Here is a 21,718-nt window from a genome sequence, read left to right on the forward strand (position 1 = left end):
TGCCTCATTGGTTATTATTCATTTTAGTACTTACTAATACACAGTATATTATAATATGGAATGCAACATGGAATATAATGAAGGGGAAAAAATAAAGGATCCATTTCACAAAAACTAAATTATATGAAGAAACTATTGAACCCTTCTGTGTGTGTGTGTGCATGTGTGTGTGTCCATGAGTGTGACCTGGTATCTGTCGGAGTGGTGGATGTCTTCAGAGGACAGGGGCGAGACCACGGGAGACTCCCCCTCTCGCTTGATGTGCACCGACAACAGCATTGACTAGAGAGAGAGAGAGAAAGAGAGAGAGAGAGAAAGAGAGAGAGAAATAAAATGTCTTCTCTACGCAGATGATCTCGTTATATTATCACCTCTGGAGCAATGATTACAGGAGAACCTGTCTTCGCTTGACAGCTGCTGCATGGGAATAATCAATAAACATGGACAAGCCAAGAGTAATTTCAGTTTGTCTTCTTTTTAAATATAAAAGGAAACGGATATCATTTCACTGTCGGAGAGATAAGACTACTGGACGCTTCTACACACACCTTAGTTAGGCTCATTTGAATGATGACAATCAAAATACAAATAATAAAAGTCTAAAATAAAGATAAAAGACTTTGGACAGTTACAATGGAAGTGCTATAAAAAGTTCAAGTGTATAACTAAGTATTAAATGAAGTTGAAGTGGCAATTTAAATGTAAGTGCTGAGTTAAGCTGAAGTACACATTGAATTTGAAGAATTTATGAAAGGAGTTGAAGTGTCATTCCTGACATTGCTGGCACTGTGTATATCCTGAAAGGCATTAGTCCATTAGTGTAAACTGAAAGGATTTGAAGTGTCAGTCAAAGAGTGTAGTACTTTTCAGTACTGTAGGCTGAAAAGTGTTGGATAAAACTGCAACACAATTACATTAAATGAATAGAACTGATTGTCTAAGTGTATTTCTGTATGACATATTACTACAGATCTCTAACACACAAAAGAAAAAAAAAAAAACAGGAATGAGGAATCTTTACCCTTGGAGAGTGTTATTGCCACAGATGCTGAGACCTACACGTCATTGATGATGACTGTAACCTGCCTGACTTTGTCTATAAAGTCCCTTCCACTGATTAGAGTTAATGTTTATGGGACGTTAAGAGGAGTTAGGGAAGAACGAGTGATTGAAAAGAGGGGAAGAAGGATAAACATCTGAAAAGGAGGAGCGTAACTGTCTGACATTACGGGACACTGCATGTCCATAAATCTGTCTCACAACACTCCACACACACACACACACACACACACACACACTCTCACAGACACACACGTATAAAACGATATCCTCTTCTAACCCACTCTGTGACAAAGACAATCAGGGGAATTCCTCAAGTGAATGAGAAACAAGCAGATAATGATGTAAAAGAAAGTGAACACGGGAAGAAATAAGGAGCAATATCGCTTTTTTACAAGGCTTAGTTATGACAGAGCTCTGGTTGTGCGCGCATGTGTGTGTGTGTGTGTGCTGATATTTTCTCGTGTGCCTGTGCTGCTTTTTTTTTTACAAGGCAGCCATGAAATATTTGTATTTACAGTCGTCTCCTATTAATCAAGTGGAAAGGGGCAGAGCAGAGGCTTAAGTGCTCGACAGCAGTAATCTAATAATAATATGTGAGAAATGACCAACCTCCAGTGCTGCCACAGTAAATTGGACATTATGCATGATGTTTTTATGCCTCTGCATGAGTGTGTGTGTGTGTGTGTGTATGTGTGTGTGTGTGTGTGTGTGGTCTTTCTTTTTTTTTTCTTCTTCTCTTTTACTCAGGTTTTAAAAAGGTCAGGAATCATTTACCTGGGGGCGTTCTGGGAATATGCTTAAGTTTTATCATTAGAATATGACATTTAACGGTATTCTGCAAAGAGATTATAAATGAAGATCTCCCATTGAAATTTTGGTCTTTTAAACCAACCAATTAAATCAACATGCAACGAGTTCAGCTACAAAAAAGGTTGCATTCAAAGCTACATTCAGGTGAGAAACTGGATTTACACCTCATGACACAGATATTTCAAATCTAAATTTGACGATTAGGTCTGAGGATCTGGATTGTGAAATGTTCAAATCTAAAAGAGGCAAAGAGATAAAGGGCATGCAACAATCTTTTTACATGCGTGTGGTGTAATATACAATGTGTGTGTGTGTGTGTGTGTGTGTGTGTGTATGGGCAAGAGTGTGTGGCCATTCAGATAGCATATGTTCTCAGTCTAACCCAATCACCTTAGCCTGGCAAGGACTACACAAAGCAGGCTGAGCACCAAGGAAAGGAGGAGCATTGGGGTTAATCTCCGGTCTAACAGGGGTGTGTGGTGCATACCGGGGAGGAGACGACGTCAACAGGCCCATGTGCTTCAGACTGGCCCTCTCCATTCTCCATGGCCTGCCGCTGAATACTAAACAACGGCGGTGAGATGCACAGTCACGGCCGGAGAAGAAGGCCAGCGCTGAGCTCTGCTCTGTCTGCCTTTTTCTCAAGTACGAGCCCACCCACAGCGCTGTGAGTGCTGCTCTAAGCCTGGGTCAGCACCCAAAGGTGTGTGGGAATGAGAATGAATCCCCCCTAAATTATTTTAGAGCTCTTATGCTGGATTCATGTGCACGTCGCGTGAACTTTTCTTTTGCAGGGGGGCATCTGACTTTCATCTTCTTTAGTAGAAATCAAGACAAACGCGAGGCGATGAAGCTTGATTGCTTCAAGGAAACTTTCAGGAAACTTCATCCAGACCGTTTACCATGCAGAGGATATAGAAAGGTCTTTCCTTTTTTTAAAAGTGTTCTTAGTCTGGCAGCTAGTGATGTGTTCAGATGAGTCAATGGATGCAGACAGCAGGGAATGCCTGACTTGATGGAATCATGAATCTGTCTTCTTACAGTTTGACGTTTTCTGTCCTTTTCTTCTATTTTTTCTTCCTTTTCTCTCTGTCTGCATCTCGGTGTCTCTAATTGGAACAATCACAGTACAGTGCCTCTTGGCTCTGCTGCCTGTTGGACCATAGGAGACTGGTACGTGTGTGTGTGTGTGTGTGTGTGTGTGATATGTAAGACAGAGGCCTACAGTACAGCTGATTTCCCCTTAGTGCAGCAGAGAGGATTAGAGGCTTCGAAGTAACACCTCTGAGTTGGATAGTACACAACTACACTACATGTCACTGAAAAAGTGTCATCATGTTTTTATTGTGCACACATCTGATTTTATATTCAGTCATATAAACATGTCTCTTTTTTTGCACTACATCAATGGGAATAAAGTTTTTAGAGCACAAAAAACATTTCAATTCATTTAAATATACTTGATTTTAGCCTGAATGAATATTCCAAATATTAGAAATGGAGGTTCATCTCACCTTGGGGGTTCCTGGAGTGGCTGCTCCATCCTTGGGTGAGGGATTCTTACTGCAAGAGAGAAAGAAGACAAAACAGAATTTAGATTTGTGTCAGTCAATCTGGTCTGGACACATTTCTGACAGGTCATTCATTTTGAAGATATTATACTGTCCTGCTTCTCTTTGATGCTAATTCAAATTATTACCACAAATCATAGAGTTACTCAATTTAATCTCTGGACTGGCTAAAAGGATAATCATTCTCACGTACACACACACACATGTCGTTTGTTACAGTGGCAAAGGCAGGAAATAAGTGATTTTGCTGTGATTTGATTTGTCAGTGCAGTAAGCCCGCGGTGACTTTGACTGTGAAATATGTGGAGGACAACTGGACGACTTGTAAACATTATAGGGAAGAAAGGAAAGAGGTAAGGAGAGGCACAAAGAGAAAGAAAGAAAGAAAGAAAGAAAGAAAGAAAGAAAGAAAGAAAGAAAGAAAGAAAGAAAGAAAGAAAGAAAGAAAGTCAAATATATCAACAAGCCTTTATTCTGTCAATAAAACAGACAGATTCAATTCACGTTACTTTATTTCTGATCTCTCTTTCTGACACTTTTATTCTTTCCATTTCTTCCCCTCCTCATTCTCGACTGATCTGTTGTTCCTTCATTTCATTTCTTGTTGTCCTCTCCTCCTTCTCTTCTCTCTCTCTCTCTGACTTTCACACGAACCCAAAGATAAATTTCTCCAAGCTTCTTGAAGCTTTGCGACAGGCTTGACGTTGACAAAGCGAGACGAGAGGTTGTGAATTGAACGTGACCTCTAATCTGACAGCATGCCTTGGTAGACAAGGGATTTCCTTTTTCAATGGATGGATGAGTGGATCATAAGAATCAGAAGCCTTATTTATATGTCACTTATCTGAGAGAAGAATTTACAAAGTGGTGCACAAGAAGGCAACAAGACAAACATAATGCACAGCTGCACAGGGTTAGAGTGAGGGAAGGATGGAGGTACTGTGAATGTATATATTACTGATACACATTCTGTGATGTGGAGCATGGTTCATGTCATGTCTCCTGTTTGCACTGTCTCATGGTCGATGAGGGAATGAGGATTACAGCGAGCAAAGAGTATATATACATATGGACGCCTGACTTTATTTTTTCGTTGTTCTAAGACAGATTTTTGCAAACGTATTCTGTTTCAATGTGGCAGAAAGCCAAAAAATTTGAAAGATACAGATGTTTACCAGGAATGGAGGGTCTGATAAAAAAAGATTCTGGTTGCATTATGGGAAATGTATGACCCTGTGTTTTTTTTTAGAGGTAAAGTCGGAATTTATCAGCCTCTGCTGAATCAATTCTGACCATTTTTGAGTGCCTCATTAAAAGCCCCATGAAATTGCAATTGGAGCGTGTTTTTTATTTTTTATTTCTGTAACGTGACAGACTTCTGAATGGAACAGAATATGTTGGAGGTGGTATAATTACAAGAGAGATTTAATTGGATCGCTTGTGTAGATTACGTATTGCAATCGATCGTAACCTCCGCCCCAATTGTGAAACTAAAGCACAACTTTGCAACTATGATATCGCTCTGCTATCAGCTAACCCAACCCAAGAGAACAGCCAGTATAATATATAAATACTCAGACATCAGTATTTGACATATATTTGGCGAGAGATAAATAAACAAATTAACAATTAAAACAACTAACACGAGGATCAACACATCTGGAAAATGTAAAAAAAATCAAATTACTGTAAGTAGTTAACTGTAAGTTATTTTTCGTTATATTCTTAGTCACATTAGTTTTCATTAGTCATAATTTGATGTGATTTTTTATGATCTGTAACGAGTGTGGTGCATGCAAACAGTGTACAGTAGTAGAGACAGTAGTGTCTCTGTATGTATGTATTAAATGCCTTTGTGTGGGGTGAACATGTCTGTGCTCTGTGGATGTACGTTTGCATCTGTATATTGTCTTGCTACTGTGTGTGTGTGTGTGTGTGCCAAAGCTGAGCAGCTGGCTTCACCTCCACCAACAAAGAGAATAAACATGGGTGACACAGTCAAGCTGCTGTGTAATGCAGGGGAATCTGTCAAACACCACCCCACAACCAACGCCGCCACCTCTCTTTTCTATCTCTGTCTCTGTCATCTCTCTCTCCTTCTCCCTCTATCTCTCTTTTATTCATTACCTGGAACCTCTGCAGAGGCATCAACAATAACAGCCACCTCTACCTGCTTGTTGGCGGTGTCAAACAGCGACAAGAGAAGGAGGGAGAGGGAGAGAGAGGACAGCAGTTGCATGCCTGTCATGATGGGAGAAAATTGCCACAGTGACAGAGGGGGTGATAGAGACATGAAAGGGAGCGAAAAAGAGAGGGGGGGGGCAGAAAAGAGTTAGAAAGGATAAGAAATGTGAGGTGAGAGAGAAAGAGATGCGGTGAAGGAGGAGGAAGAGCGGGCGACATAAAGAGTGAGAGAGAGAGAAAGAGAGAGAGAGAGAGATCGAGTGAGGGAAAGATGAAAGAAGACAGAAAACGAGAGAAAGAAAGAGAGGGAGTGATGGGAGAGTTGGTGTGTCGCCGCCTCTTCTCTCGGCTTCACACGTCTGTTTGCCCGGTTCTATGAATTTTTGATGGCGAGGGTTATGGGGATGGAAATTCCAGCTGCCTGCCATGTCAAAGCCAGGAGAAGAAGAGTGTGGAAATGAGCGGCAAAGAGACAGACAGACACGCAGGCAGACAGACAGGAGGAAAAAGAAAGACGGGAGACAAAGCAATTTAAAATTTGTTGTGGTAATGAGGCATGTGTGTGAACAGGGGGAGACGGGTGAGGATGACATGCAGTCATGCAGTCTCCTCTCTGAACTTGCTAAAGCGAAAGGAAGGACAAGAACCCGTGAGATCGTAAACAGAGAGCAGACACATGAGGGATCAGGTGGTGGGTCAAATGTAGCTTTTTGATTTTTTGTTCGCCTTTCAAAAACTAAAAAGAACCAAACAGAAGAGATGAACTTTGTTGTCCACTGACTGAAACAAGTCAGGACATCAGAGATCATACTTGATGGAAAATAATCTTTTTTAATTTACACCATGATTTTAGACGACTGTGATTTGTCGTGCTCCACCTTCTGCTCGAGTAAACCCTGGTGGAATAAATACAGTAGGACACGACAACAACCTCTTGAGTTTGAAAGTGAATTACTGTACAGACAATAGCAAAGGAAGTAAGTACTAAAATTACAGGCAGTGTAAGTATTAAAACAATTAAGGAATTGTAATATGATTTCCTGCCATGCTGAACTCCTTCTGTCCGAGTTTAAAGGGACACTCCAGTCATTTAGTACCATAACGTTGGGGTACTTGCAAGAGACGGGTTAAAAATGTTTTTTTTAAATAATAAAAAAGGTTAAAATGGAAACAACAGAGGCATCCAAAAACAGTGGATCCTACATTTCCCACAAAGCTCTGCTTGGTAGTCTTTCACACTCCATTCATGTAGTTTGTAGCACAGTGTTTCTTACAGGCTGAGTCGTGCTCCTTGTGATTAAGCTGACCTTTGTGTGTAATTGTGTGCTTTTATATTTGAAAAAAAGTAGAAAACTGTGCACAAACAAAGAGGCTTTTTAAAATTAAAACTATTACTTTGTTATCTCAGAACTCCTATCTTTCTACCTGAAAACAGGTGTTAAGCTATTAAGACGGTTACAAATGTCTTGATGCAGAGCTTCAGAACTCCTGTTCCTCCATCACATTAATCTGCATTACTTTGTGAGGAATCATCATCATAGGCTTCCAGTATTTTGTTTGTGATTCCAGGAAATCTTTTGAATAAGATGAAGGATCTTTGTGGTTTCCATTTAATTACTGCTCATTGTCTGATTGTCTGTTGTGATCTGCAGCGCCAGTTCTACATTATTGTTGTTGAATCTCTCCATCTAAACATATGAAAAACTGATAAATGAGTCAGCCTTCCAGCAACCTCAAAATCCATTTGAAATCATTACAACACAGAGAAAACGATTGATTAAATAATCAAAGTGAAAGTATTTCGTTTTGAGTAGTTCAGATTATCTCAGTGACTGTGTTTACTCTGGGCCGGTCTCCATGTCAGCAGCACCAGTTTGGATTTGGCTGATTAGTAATTTGATAGCAATTCCATTCTGTAAAACTTCCCACCCTCCACAAACCTTGTTAAATCCGCATCAATCCTGCTGGAGACACACTGAGTTTGACTGACAGCTAGCAGAGGCCCCTGGTCCTCCCACCTCCACTCCAAACAGAGAGAGAGAGAGAGAGAGAGAGAGAGAGAGAGAGAGTTGGGAGGAATGGAGGGATGATGCTAACCTTAAGACACTGATTGCTTTTTGCCTTTTTGTGTCATCTGGTAGAGAAATGCTAGCGCGCTGTTGTGGAGGTGAATTGATTATGGAAGAGGATGGAGGATGGAGGAGGAGGAGTAAGAGGAATGGGTGATGGGGTATGTAGATTACTTTGCCCCCACAAGCCACCTGATATGTACAGGGCATGATAGATTTCCATTTGCTCAGCTGTCTGTGTGTGATTTCCATGTTCTTACATGAGGAGCTGTGGCCCATGAACCAGCGACAGAGCTCAGAGTCACAAGAGACGACAGGTTGGCAGTTGTAATTCAAACACACACACACACACATACACACAGAAGAACAGAAGAACAGAATATAGAATATAGCGGAGACCAGGCACATATGCGACACACACACCTTCGTTTTCATACCCACAGTTCTTTCATTCAGCGAGCGCTGGTCGTCATTAAAGGCAGATTTACTACAAATTGGACCAAATTCCCACTGTCACTTTCAATGATGGCTGCTACCATGCAGAGAGCCAGGGAGAGGATGTGTGTGTGTGTGTGTGTGTTATAGAATGAGGCTGGTTTTGTAATATAACACACAGACACATACACAACACTATCTGCTTTTATTCAACTCCCTCTGACATGCATACAGAGATATTTGTGTGTGTAAAGGAACATTTCTATCAAAATATATAAAAATATTTGCCCATACATTCTTCTTTTCTTCCTCCACTCTCTTTTTTTTCATCGTGGTGTGTGTATGTGTAGGACGGTAAAGCTAAATCATCCACCCGTGACGTTAGCCACCATCCCATCTCACCGTGGGGATGACGCCATTTCCTTAAATAACCACATGTGTGTGTGTGTGTGTGTGTGTGTGTGTGTGTGTGTGTGTCAGTGTGTACACAGGCCCACAGAGGGAAGGGCAGGCTACTAACCTTTATTAATTATTGAAACCCATACCTCATATCATCAGACAATGATGGATGGATGACCCGATCTCAGCTCTCTGCTCTGTTTCGATCTATTCTATTCTCTATTGTTTTTTTTGTTTTTTTTGGATAACTAAAACCATCTCCATGACAACTGAGCAAACTCTATGCGCTGTCCACCAGATATGTCTGAATGCTCAGGAAAAAGCAAGCGGACATTTTGATTTTGTCAGATTTGTTTTTATTCTCTTCATGTTAGTTCTTAAGACGTCTGTCTCGTCCCCTTACTCCCATCCCAACTTTTCCATTGACTTCTTCTTTATTTATCAGCACCCTTCTCCCTTTTTTCATGATTCTTTTGATTCATTGTTGATGTATGGAATCATCATCTGTGCACAGACTAATCGGTATCTTTAAACTTGCTGTCTTTACAAACATCCTTTCCTCCTCACAAAGCCAGGAAGAAATACATGTTGACCCGTTCGCCCTGAGGACAATGGATTTATCCCAGGTCGCTGCTTTGGTCTCATGTTAGTTTGCAGCTTCTCAAAGAAGAAGATGGAGTGAAAAGAGAGGTTGGAGACAAACATAGATAGCTGTAAAGAGGAGGACTACAGAGGAAATGAGTAAGAGTAGATATAAACAGGAAAAGAAAGACAAGGTAGGAGATAAGAGGGAGGATTAGGGAGGACAGACGAGGAGAACAGACGGAGGAATGAGGAGGACTCGTACAGTATGTGGACAGATGGGAGGAGGGGCACAGGAGGTGTAAACAGGGGTAAATGAAGTATGATTTCCACGTGGGGTGACGCTATCTGTTGCCCTGTTCCTCCGGGTTAATGGGGACTATCATAAAGCTGGGCCGCTAAGGTGGACACCGGGTCACGCACAAACACCACCTCACACAGGCCACACATGTATGTACACAAACACACACACACACTCACTCACACCCACGTACACACAGCCAGACGTGCGGTCAAGGTGAAATATGGATCCTAATGGTTGTGTCCCATCGTTAAAAGGGCTTCGAGTTGATTTATCCACCGTAAAACAGCTCGTGCAACTGCCATGAGGAGAAGAAGGGGGCGGTGGTGAACTTGAGGTCACAGGTTTGAATCCTAATCCCTGTAGGAAACACTTAGTGTTACGTCGATGGCATGCCTCTGCCTTTTATGCAGATTTATGGCACCAAAATCTGCGCTCGGAAAGAATAGCAGTCAGTGAACCTGACATAAAAGCTGAATTGAAGCTCGGCCTTCACCCCGTGCCAAAAAATATTCATTTTTATGAGCCAGTGAAGCATTCGTCTTAAAAATCTTGTTTACCTTTCCTGTTACATCAGTATCTTTTTCCAGCAAATAAAGAGGACATGCTTTTTGACATTCAGCGGTGAGGGATATTAATAAAAAAATACCTCAAGGAAAGTTTGGTGTCTAACATTGATAGATAGATATATAAAATATATTCTAATATTCTAATATTTAGGACTGGTGTGGAAAACTACTACTACTTCAGTTATCCAGTTGGAGTTTGAACTTTGTTTTGACCTACTGTACATTAATGTGCGTGATGTATGTGTGAGCGAATTATAGACAGTTGTTTGAACCCTACCTGAGGCATATGGAAGCTAGCCTCTCGATCTCGGTCTCCATGTGTTCCTGGAGCTCTCCGGGCCTGAGCAGCACCTGGCAGATGGGACAGATTGGCGCCTGGCTGTCATAGAGGGACATCTTCTTTTTACCTGGAGACAACATAAGAAGCAAGACAGAGGTAGAAACATCAGCATGTGAAAAAGACAGAACAGGGAAGCAGGCAACCAAACACTTAACAAACCTCCAGTGGCTACTAATCATCACATTTCATCTGTTTTTATCTGAGGTGAAGTACTGCACAAATGCATAAAACTGCACAGAGCAAGTATATTACAGTACTTGAGGACACTCAAGAAAAGTTCACCATTGTGTATTCTTGCTCGCACCGAGGCTTTGGCTGTGCTTTTGCTCTCTAAAATCCCACACATTAAGTGCATGTCCATTATAATTCTGCTTTCTACACAGGCAAAAAGAGGAATAGAGTGCTGTACAGTCTCCACCGTGTCCTCTCAGGTCAAAGAAGATTTAAAGAAGTGTCAGCCATGGATGAGATAATGCTGTATAGAGTCTGCCAACACTACCTCACTTCATTGTCCTTGATCAGCAGGGCACAGGGTGGGGCCCACCTGTTTGTGTGCCTGTGTTAGTGTGCGACTCATTGTGTTTCTCTGGGAGTGTGTGCCTGTGTAAGAGAGCATGTTTTTTTCACGTTATAGTCCTCCTCCTCCTCCTCCTCATGTGTGCGTAAGTATATTAGTATACATCCTACTTTTTTTGTTTACCTTTGTGTCTGTCTGAGTTGGCTAAAAATAACATCTGTTGAAAGTGCCTCAGTGCTTAATGTTGGAGAACACTTCCTGATTTCCTGTATTTAGCCAATCAAATGGGCTTTTTATAGTCCAAGAACAATCGGCTCCGCCTCAGCCAGGATATCCCGTTTAGACTGCTTGTCACCACGGCAACAAGAGGACCAGGTACGGGGGACTCCCAATCCGTCTCATCTTTGGTGTTTCTCGCTTTCTCTCTCTCACACACACACATAAATAAACACACACCCAAACACACACACACACACACACACACACACACACACATACACATACATACACATGCACATGCGGCCCTCTGGGGACACATATCCTTGCTCACATATTGGTCTGTCAGAACAGTTTCCTGCAAGAGAACTCATCAAGAGACAACTAGTAGGAAACACACACGGCTACACACACACACACACACACACACACACACACACACACACACTTGCCCCCACCCATCCCTGTTTCAGAGCGTGTGTGTGCATACCGGGCTCCCATTCTCCTCAACCGCTACTTAACAGAGCCACAGCACTGGACACGTTAAGTGACTTTGAAAAATAGGTAATCGATTACTCTCTGTCTCTCCCCCTGCCGCTCTTTCTCTACCTCTTTTTTTCCTCCACACCTATCCCTCTCGTGCGCTCTCTCTCCAGCCTCATCCATTTCTAATTTTCTGCTCCCTACCATCCATTTATTTGTTTCATTTCTCTCTCCTCCTTCCTTCTATCTCTCATCTCTCATTTGATTATTTCATTGTCCGGCTCTCCCTCTTTTTTCTTTTCTTTTCTGTTGCCTCATCACTTTCTCCTTTCTTCCTCCACCATCACTTTATTTCCCTTTCTCCCCTTGTTTCTCCATCTCTCTTTCTCTACCTCCCCCCCTCCTTCTCCCCTTCTTTGCTTTGACAAGATAATTTGAGTCATGCTGAAGTCGTCGCCATCCGCCACAGCAAACAAAGAAAGATCCAATCCCTGTCTGCAGCTGATGGGGCTCTTTCTATTCTGCAGACAAACACACACCTGGAGGACAGACACACACACACACACACACACACACACACACACACACACAGAGGCATGCACACAAATATATGCCTGCGCTTGATTATTTCTCAGCTTTTGTAATGTCAAAATATGTACTTTTTTCTTCTTTTTTTAAAAAAAGTAAATGCTCTTTTTGCACGGTGTGAGTTGACTTTTTAGCATTTCAATGTGCAGTGATTTTCTTTTGAATCGTGGAATTTTCTGCCCTTTTTATTTGTATTATTAAAAAAAAAGTGATGAAAAGGAAATGTAAATGCACGAGTGTGACAACAGAATGGCAACAATCAACAAAAGGAAAGACTGTAGTGGAGCAGTTTTGTGCGCCGTGAATTGATTTGAATCCATTTGAATTCAGCTGTCTTGCAACAGGGTCAAAAACCAAGCTGTTAACTGCAAACACACACGACACACACACACACACACACACACAAATTTAACTTGATGTGATGGAAATTCAACAGCCAGTCATGTGACACAAGAGTGGGATGTCTTTAGCTCACCAAAACATAAAAAGCAACACAAAAACATGTAATATGTCCAAGGAAATATGGTAAGAACACCCCAACAATGATTATATTACATTTCAGTCAACAAGGTGGTCCAAGTGTCATTTTCTGCACTATTTATGACTCATCTTTCCCTATTCTTTTCTTTTCCCCTCTCTCTTTTCTTCTTCATGGGTTTTCCAACTTGTTTGCTGTCACTACCTCGCACCCTTTTTTTTTGTGTCACTCTCACCCCTCAAGTTCCTTTTCTCCCTGCATCTTTCCCTCTCTCCGTCAAACGCTCCCTGAGGGAAGTGAGTGATGGGGAGAAGCGAACGGACAGATAAATCCAGGGGAGGAGAACAAGAAGAGGAGAAAGGGAGGGGAGAAGGGTGTGGGAGGGGTAGGGGCTGGGTGGGGGTGTTGATGTGATGTGATGTCGCACACCAGGCTTGTCAGCGCCTTAAAGATGATTAATGCCGGGGCAACACGCACACACACAAACACCTACGCGCTTTCCCACGTGTCCTGCTTTGGACCTCACAGCTCAAGCACACACACACACACACACACCCTGCGGCGCAACAAGGGTGCGTTTAATCTCGGGGAGCGGAGGGAAGGCATCAGATCCAGGGGAGGGGAGAGGAGGGGAGAGGAGAGGAGATAGAAGGAAAGGAGAGGGCTGGACAATAACAAGGAAATAGGCCTGACAGGACTTTTTAGTGGTGAGATTCTTCAGTGAAATGCCGGCTGGCGGAGCAAACGAGGGATGGATGGATGCACGGATGGAGAGAGAGGAGGTGTGCATCGCTCTGACAGACATGATGGAGTGTGGGCTTGATCCCCCTCTAATGTGCCAAGATGGATAGTCTCATCTCTCTTTCTCTTTGACTTTCTTTCCCTCTCTCAATCCCTCCATCTGTCTCCACCTCACTATTTCTCACTCCCTCTTTCTCTCCCGTATTCCCGATCTCACCCTTTTGTTTCTCTTTCCAGATCTCTCTATCACTCTCTCCTCTTTCACTGTCTTCCATCCTTTTCATCTCTGACACTTGATCCACTTAATGGCTCTTACTAGTTTTTGTTCATGTCACAAAACAATATGTGAGCCGACTGGCAGGAAGCGTATCCTCTGACTTTTTTTGGATCCTCTGTCTGATTTATTTACTTGCTGCTTTAGTACTGACATGTACACTTTGGCTGGTCTAAGTCAATTCACGATTTCCTTATTTTTGCTTTGACGTATATACACACATAGATGAGAATCACAGCAACACATCACTTACATATCCTCTATGATAGGAATATGATGTCCCATTCCAATTTTGTAATTCTCTAACAATTAGTCATTTTTATACAGGGTGTAAACTTCTACAGAGCCACAAACTGTGAAGTAATGTGAGGATATATCTTTAGTGACGAATGTAACTGTGAGTCTTCATACTGTAGGTATTATCATAACTGATTCATCTGTATGTATTTTTATTTGTACCTTTCTAAATATTAAATTCATTTCTCTGTCAAGAACTTTGATCAACGTGTTGTGTTGAACCCCAAACAGAAGTCATTTTCTGTAGTAAATCTTTGAAACATATCAGTTTAAAATGAAAAGTAATAAACTAATAAAACTAAATGTAAGTATGTTTTTAACACAGACCCACACACATACACACACACACACACACACACACACACACACACAGGTAATTATAGACACCAGATGGTGAGGCGGAGAGTTTGATCATACGGAAGAGAAGCAAAGATGAGGTTCTCCTCATTCTCCTTTCCTTTCTTACTTCCTTATTCTACTTTATTCTATCCCCTTCTCTTCTCCTATATGTTTTATTTCTCCTTCCTCCTGTCCTTCTGTGTGCACTAATAACTATGTATGAACACTACAGGATATTTAAACAACTCTAATCCAGGTTTCAGAGTCTCTTTTACACCAATCACTGATGAAAATTTATCAAATGTCAGTCCTCATGGAGCAAGTTTAATCCCTTTTTACCACGTGAAGCAGCATCCTTTATCTCCCTTCTTTTTTTCTCTTTTTCTCCTCTGCGGCACACACCCTCTCTCTCTCTCTCTATCTGGGTGTCTCTCTCCCCCTCTCCTTGTGTTGCTTTGGTCCAGATGAAGTGGGAATCAATAGATGCTAGATAGCGCAGGCTCCTAGTCACAGACTACAATGAGCTGAGGTAAAAGGCCACCTCCAGAGAGGACGGGGATTGTCAGCTCAATACTCACTCTCAATGGGGCCAGAGATAAAAAACCATTTGGGGTGTCCTCATGGCTCACTGGGCTAAGAGGCAAACCATGTACTCACAACACTGTGGGTCCAAATCCCATTTAATGACCTGTATTGCGTGTCATCCCTTTGCTTTTATCTCACCCATCATTCCTGTCTCTCAGGAAACAGGAGACTGTGTGTCAGACTCTTCCTGAAACTGAAATCTGAAAAAAATAACGTAGCAATTAACATTTTTTTATTTATTGTTTTGCTTTAAATTCGTCCTCTTTTAAAAAACGCAAGGGGTTGGATTGAACACTTACAAAAAAACACGCAAAAATGTTTGACTCGCCGTGAACTTGACCATTTTCTATCTTTTATATCTTTTTGAAGGGCTTGAATTCACTTGTAAATTATACACACAATCAGCTAATGAGCAGCGAGCATGTAAACTGGATTTAAGCACAACAATAAGAGTCAGAAAAGAGGAGGGCTGGTTTAATGAGTTGGCACATATACAGTATGTTGGTGGACGACACACACACACACACACACACACACACACACACACACACACATGCACACTCGCAAAACACACAAGCACATTTCTCAAATGGAATTAGAAAGTGTCTACATGTAGAGGCTGTTTTTCTGTCCTTGAACAACTGTCTTCTCCTTGTGTGTGCACACACACTTCCATTCCCCCTCCTTGTTGTTCCCCTAAATGAGTTTTCTGACATGCATCAAGTGTTTATGCCCGCTACCCCTCGTCTCTCGTCGTCTTCTCCTCCACCTCCTCTTCCTTCTTCTCCACCCCCCCCCTCCCCTCGCCCGGCCGGTTAGCTATAACACCCGCCAACATCGGTAAACAAGGAAATCTCTCAGCCGCGGCCCAGCGTGTAACCGCATTACCGCGCCCGATAACCTCTTCAAATAATGTGCGATAAGGGGAATTTGATTTGATTCACAGGAAAAGGGAAAGAGGGCCACATCAGCTCCCCCTCAATCTCTTCCTTTTCCTTTCCTTTATTTCTCCTATGCTCCCTTTCCTCTCTCCCTTCACCCCGCCATCATCTCCTCTTCTTCTTTTTCACTTAGCCTGAGGGTCCAAGCTCCCTCCACGCATCTCACCCCCCCACCTACCTCCTCCCCCTTATTCTCCCCTTCCCCAGAATGACACTGCCTCGCATCCACAATCAAATAAATCCCGCTGAGGTGTCAGCCTTCATTTCGACTCTCCCCTCTCTTTTCCCCGACCAATGCAATGTGAGGTGAGAGGCCCCCGTAAAGCCATCATCTCCATAATGGCAAATGTGAGCCCTAAAGCCCAAAACCAGGGGCCGTATTAACACAAATAGGACCAGCAAGGTGTGTGTGTGTGTGTGTGTGTGTGTGTGCGTGCCCCAGTGAGGTGATCTGGTTTTTCTCTTAAGTGAGCTGTGATTTAAGCAGACTAGACACTAGGCTGATCACTAGCTCTGTGTGTGTGTGTGTGTGCAAAATAGATGAGGCTGTGTGGCTCATTCAGAGGACATTTGATGAAATGGAACGGGGGTCAACTTCAGTTTGCCACCCGGGCTGCGTTGCTCTACTACGTGCATGTGTGTGTTTCCTGTGTCTGTCTGAAGCGTGTGTGTCAGTGTGTGTGTGTGCGTGTGTGTGTTCCCACTCCCTGACAATGATGCATGGCGCTTTTAAATAGCACTCCTCCACGCCCTGCTCAAAACTCATCACCAAGCTCTTTCACTATCCCACCCTCCATCCCTCCCCTCGCTCCCTGGGGTTGTCACTTTTAGAAAAGCAAATGAAATGTCGGCACGGTGGAGGAGAGGGATGAAGAGATGGCCAGATAGAGGGATAGACACGGGAAAGGTGTGTTGTATGTGTGTGTGTGTGCGTGTATTAGTTGTGTATGCATGTTTCACTGTGGGAAAGTGTAAATATAAAATCAGAAGATGGACAGCACATTTTAGTGGCATGGGAACACTATGACTGTTACTACATGTAGGATGTTCTTTAATTATATCATTGGGAAAATGTTTTTTAAAACCACTTTGCTCTTAAATAATAAACTAAAATTGAAAGAAAGTGTATGAAATTCAGAAGGTTTGGGGAAACAATAAATCGTCAGCTGCCTGGTTTTGAACATATGCAGACAAATGATCATTTGATGATCCCTGTCTGTGTATGTGTAGGCATGTGTGTGTGCATGTGTGCGTGTGTGTGTGTGTGTGTGTGTGTGTGTGTGTGTGTGTGTGTGTGTGTGTGTGTGTGTGTGTGTGTGCGTGCATCAGTTTACAAGTGTGTGTCAGCATGTATAATGTGGGTTTTTACCCCTGGGACCATGCTGCACGTGTGTGTGTGTGTGTGTGTGTCCATCTGAGAGACAGCGGGTGTGATGCTAGTGAGGTTATCTCCAACTACTGACATCTGTTTATTCAATCAATCAACTTGTCACTGTGTGTGTGTGTGTGTGTGTGTGTGTGTGTGTGTGTGTGTGAGAGAGAGAGAGATAGTTAGAGAGAGACAGAGGGCAAGATGGCAAGAGAGAAAGAGGTAAATTAATGGAGCATTAACCAAGCACTGACCCACAGAGCAGAGGCACAACTAGCCGCTAAAGGCTAAATCTCAATTCAAGACGCCTATCACACACACACCAACACACACGCTTGAAGCTAGAAATTCATGCTAGTGTTCTGTTGTTTATTTATCAGAAATGAAATTTAAACGCAAGCATCCCGTATGATTTTTGTAGCTATTTTACTAAGTGTTAAAAGCAAAAAAAAAAAAAGAGAGAAGTGGATGAAGTCTGAGAGTGCTTCTAAAAAAAGCAGCTACAGCTGTCAGTTCAAAGATGACACACATCGTCATTAGAAAATCTACATTATAATTTCTTGTAGGCAAGATTGCAATTAAAAAAAATATCTTTACTTTAAAAAAAATCATAATTCATAATGAATAATTAATTATCATGGTTAATCATTCATATTTATGGAAAGATGTACACTGTGCATTTTAAATATTTAATACCTTTATGATTTTTGATTATGGAAATCATTGATTTATTTTTTATTGACTGTCACTGTTGTGCATTTAATGCGTTGTTGCTCCTTCTACAACTTGTTTTCTGTTTGTGTATTATTATTGCTATAAAAAGAGACATGCTCCTGGCCTATGACCCTCTAAACTCTTTCTCTCTTTCTAAATTCTCTGCTGACTGCCTCTGTTTGGTTTCTCCTCCCTCAGCTGTGCGAAGGAGGAGCGGTACCTAGCGGAGAGGTGTGGGCGTGAGGCCTGTTGGCACTCATTTCCATCCCAAAGGGCCTCATCATGACAGGAACATGCCGTGTCAGTGGGCAAAGAAGGACATCAGCAAGTTTGAAATAGACGGCCTGACTCAGCCCCTTAACGCCCCACACACACACACACAGAAATAAGGCTGCCCTCCACACATTATTCTCTATTAGTTCTCTCTCTTTATCTCCCTCATTTAATCTCCTTCTTCCTTCTATCTCTCCTTCCCCTCATGTTGTCTCCTCTGATTCCACTCTCTCCTGTCCTCTCTCTACCCCTCACTCGCTCTCATTATCTCTCTCCCTGCTGCTTTCATATGGTCTAGCAGCTGAATTAATTACCAAAGCCAATTAACGCTAGATTTGCTGATGTTTTAACTAATTAGCTTTAATGAGGGTGCCATGGCTGCCTGCACTGTGTTAATTGAATCCTAACAGCGGAGGAGGCAGCCTGTGGAGGCGAAACGAGAGGGGTGGATGGAGAGATGGATGGATAGATGGAGGCACGTGCACACTCACATATGCACACAAGCTGTTATTGATAATATTTAGAGCGCGTCGCGGGAACACCCACCCTGTTGTAGCTGCAGGTTTAACATTATCCTCCTGTCTTACGAGACACCTTATGTGCTAAACACACTCTCACACTGGAAGGAGGAAAGAGGAAAAGGCAATCTGATTATGTTATGTCACTGTTATTTGCTGGGTAAAAGTTTGTCTCAGCTAACTGGGTTTTCTTAACAGAACTCATATTCTCAGCGTGTATCTCCTGGTTATACCTAGCCATGTTTGTTATTGCAAAACGTGCCCGGCAAAGAGGAGCAGCAGATTAAAATCTTAGATCAATGTCACGCCGTCCTCCCACTGCTGGATTACCTGCTGCGTACCTGAACTTCATTTTCACCTGCCTTATAATAGCAGGATCATCAGAGATGAGATGTGAAACGTATGCATATCTGAAAGGTCCTATGCATAAACCTAAATTCCACATCATGTCATTTAGAGGGTGTGAATCTTTTTATTCAGTGCCGTGTCTGCAAGCTGTGTCTCAGATTTTGGTGAATATTTTCAGTGTCTTTTAAATGTTTCTAATATTTAGAATTTGTAAGTTTCCCAACCCTGAACCACACCAAAGGAAACAGCATCAAAAGGAACACAAACCATTACATGCTTTTTAATCACAGGTTCAACACTGCCAATGTTGCCTTACAAAGCTAAAACGCAGTAACTACATATGTTGGTCAAAACTGAGTTAAGAGCAGAATGAGATTTACAACTACTACTACAAAAAACTCACATAACTTTGTTCTGGCTGTGTAAGTTTCTGTGTTCTGGCTTGTTTTGCTGACGGGGAAACTAAAGCAACATGGCTAAATCAAGTGAAAGTCAGCGATAGAGCTACGCCAATAATTCACAACTAAACATTTTGATGATTGAGTTTATCTATAACACATAACACATATGGGGCAGTAAATTGCCATTAGTTTATTGTGTCTTCAGATTACATATTTAAATGTATGAAATTGAAGATTAATCAGTGGATTCCAATATAAATATTTAGTAGATGGATAAACAAACACTACAAACTAAGTTTAAATTCCCCCCACCCAAAAAAAAAAAAATTGCTCAAAGCGAAGAAAAGAAAAATAATAAAGATCTTCTACAGAATCTGAAAAAAAATCCAGTCTGTCCTTTCAATATATGTCTATATATATATATATATATATGTATATAAATTTAATTTAATTTAATTTTTTTTCTAGAGCTGCATACAGTAGCTGATCACTTCATGAAACCTCCTATCACAAAAAGACTGAAACAAAACCTTTTAAAGCCTGAATCAAACAAAAACATGGCATGCTCTGGCATGGCAGTTCTATCAACCAGTCAAATATAACATTTCATTATATCCTAGCAATTCATGTAAATGACTGTAAATCGACAATATGCCTATTGAGACATATGGACCACATTAGATAACGTTATGACATTATCCATGTCCTCTCCCTGCGCGCGTCTTCTCCCATCCTGCTGATCTAAAGACATGAACAAGCGGCAGATTGTCTGAGGTGGCTATAAAAATCTGCATGGCCGTGTAAAAGGCTTAATGATTTTAAAGTTACAAGAGAAAAGAGCCTGCAGTTTGTCTCATCCATCAAGTCTAGCACCGGTGCCTTCGCCAAATGGCCCTGCCACCTAACCTGGCGCTTAGCAATGCAGTGCCAAACACACACACACACACACACACACACACACACACACACACACACACACACACACACACCCCTTTCTCTTACACATTTTGTCTTCGTCCCACTTAGACTTGATTATTTCCTTCCTTACTCGTATCTTTTTCTTCTCTCTCTTCTCTTGTCGTCTGTACATACAGAGTGGTGTAAGGGGAGGCGAGTTGCTGGTTCTCACAAATATATTTTCCCACTTTAAATGTGCATCTGCAAACTTTAACCTCAAAAATCTGAAACACTGGAGACTCATGGATTGAGTACTAGTGAGCCACGTTTCCTCCAAGAATCAAACTTTCATTTGATTGTGCTCAATATCTCGAGAAATCAAGCTGATCTCTTTACAGCCGTTGAAAGATTGTGAGAGTGTATTATATCGACTTAAAACCCCCTGTAGACCCCTTAACCACGTCCCACTGCAGCACAACCACACCTTCCTCTTACGCGTTAACCCTTTGACCTATTGTTGAAAACTATAATAGATAGCTTCTCTCACACACTCAGATATCAGTGCACATGTTCTAGGTTCAAGGTTGCAGCTTAGAAAGAGCAAATGAAGCACAGAGAAGCAAAAAACACTGAATAAATGAATGAAACCGTGTCTCATGACTTGATATCACTTCTCTGCCTGTCACATGCTCCAAGCTTTCCTATCAGCGCTGACGGTCCCTCATGAGGAAAATATACATATCAAATCCATGTTAACACACACATCCCTCAAGAGATGTGGTCATGTTGAGGAGAGGAGCGGGGGATTTTCATGTTCCTGTCAAATGGTGGCACGCTCCAGTCACGCACACACTGAGAGGCAGAACCTTTGCAGCACCATGCCTTATTTCTTTCCTTTACGGCCTTCTGCACTTCTCCCACTGTTCATTCTACATTTCTCCAATTTTATGATATTGCATGCTGCAAAAAATGTCATTTAAGCATCATATTTTACCCTAAAAATCATCCTAATGGATTTAAAATGGAGAACCTGACAGAGAAATTAAGATTATCTTACTCTGTAATTGCACTTTTTTCAATTAAATGACACACACATACAGATATTTGCCATTAAAAGCTAAACTGACCCATGTTTTCTGGTTAGCATTCCATTATTTTAGATTTAACAATGCATATGCAACAAAACACAGTGATAGCTCACAATGGAACATTTAGATTTATGGTTTCTATTAGTGTCATTGATGTCATTCAGGCACAATAACAGCTCTAAAGATATACAGCCGTGGGGACAACAATAGCCAAATGTAAATCAGATAAATAGATGAAATTGAACAGTCATTCAAACATCCCCATTCAACTCTGAAACCTCATGAGCCCTTTGTACAGCAGATGCTATTATAGGTGTGTGTGTGTGTGT

At 41.8% G+C, this 21,718-nt stretch overlaps 1 protein-coding gene across 8 annotated transcripts in view; it reads right to left on the bottom strand.

Annotated features, from left to right (window-relative positions):
- Nucleotides 1-21,718, bottom strand: part of rnf220a (ring finger protein 220a) — a 161,561-nt gene that overhangs the window by 35,127 nt on the left and 104,716 nt on the right. For all 8 annotated transcript variants that reach the window (XM_027283790.1, XM_027283787.1, XM_027283784.1 and 5 more), the window contains 3 exons: nucleotides 10,260-10,389; nucleotides 3,387-3,435; nucleotides 187-282 (listed from right to left, as the gene is read on the bottom strand). In XM_027283790.1, coding sequence (XP_027139591.1) covers nucleotides 187-282; nucleotides 3,387-3,435; nucleotides 10,260-10,389 — 275 coding nt within the window. The remainder of the gene's footprint in view (nucleotides 1-186; nucleotides 283-3,386; nucleotides 3,436-10,259; nucleotides 10,390-21,718) is intronic.

Source organism: Larimichthys crocea, chromosome X (genome assembly GCF_000972845.2).
Source record: "Larimichthys crocea isolate SSNF chromosome X, L_crocea_2.0, whole genome shotgun sequence".
NCBI classification, from domain to species: Eukaryota; Metazoa; Chordata; class Actinopteri; family Sciaenidae; genus Larimichthys; species Larimichthys crocea.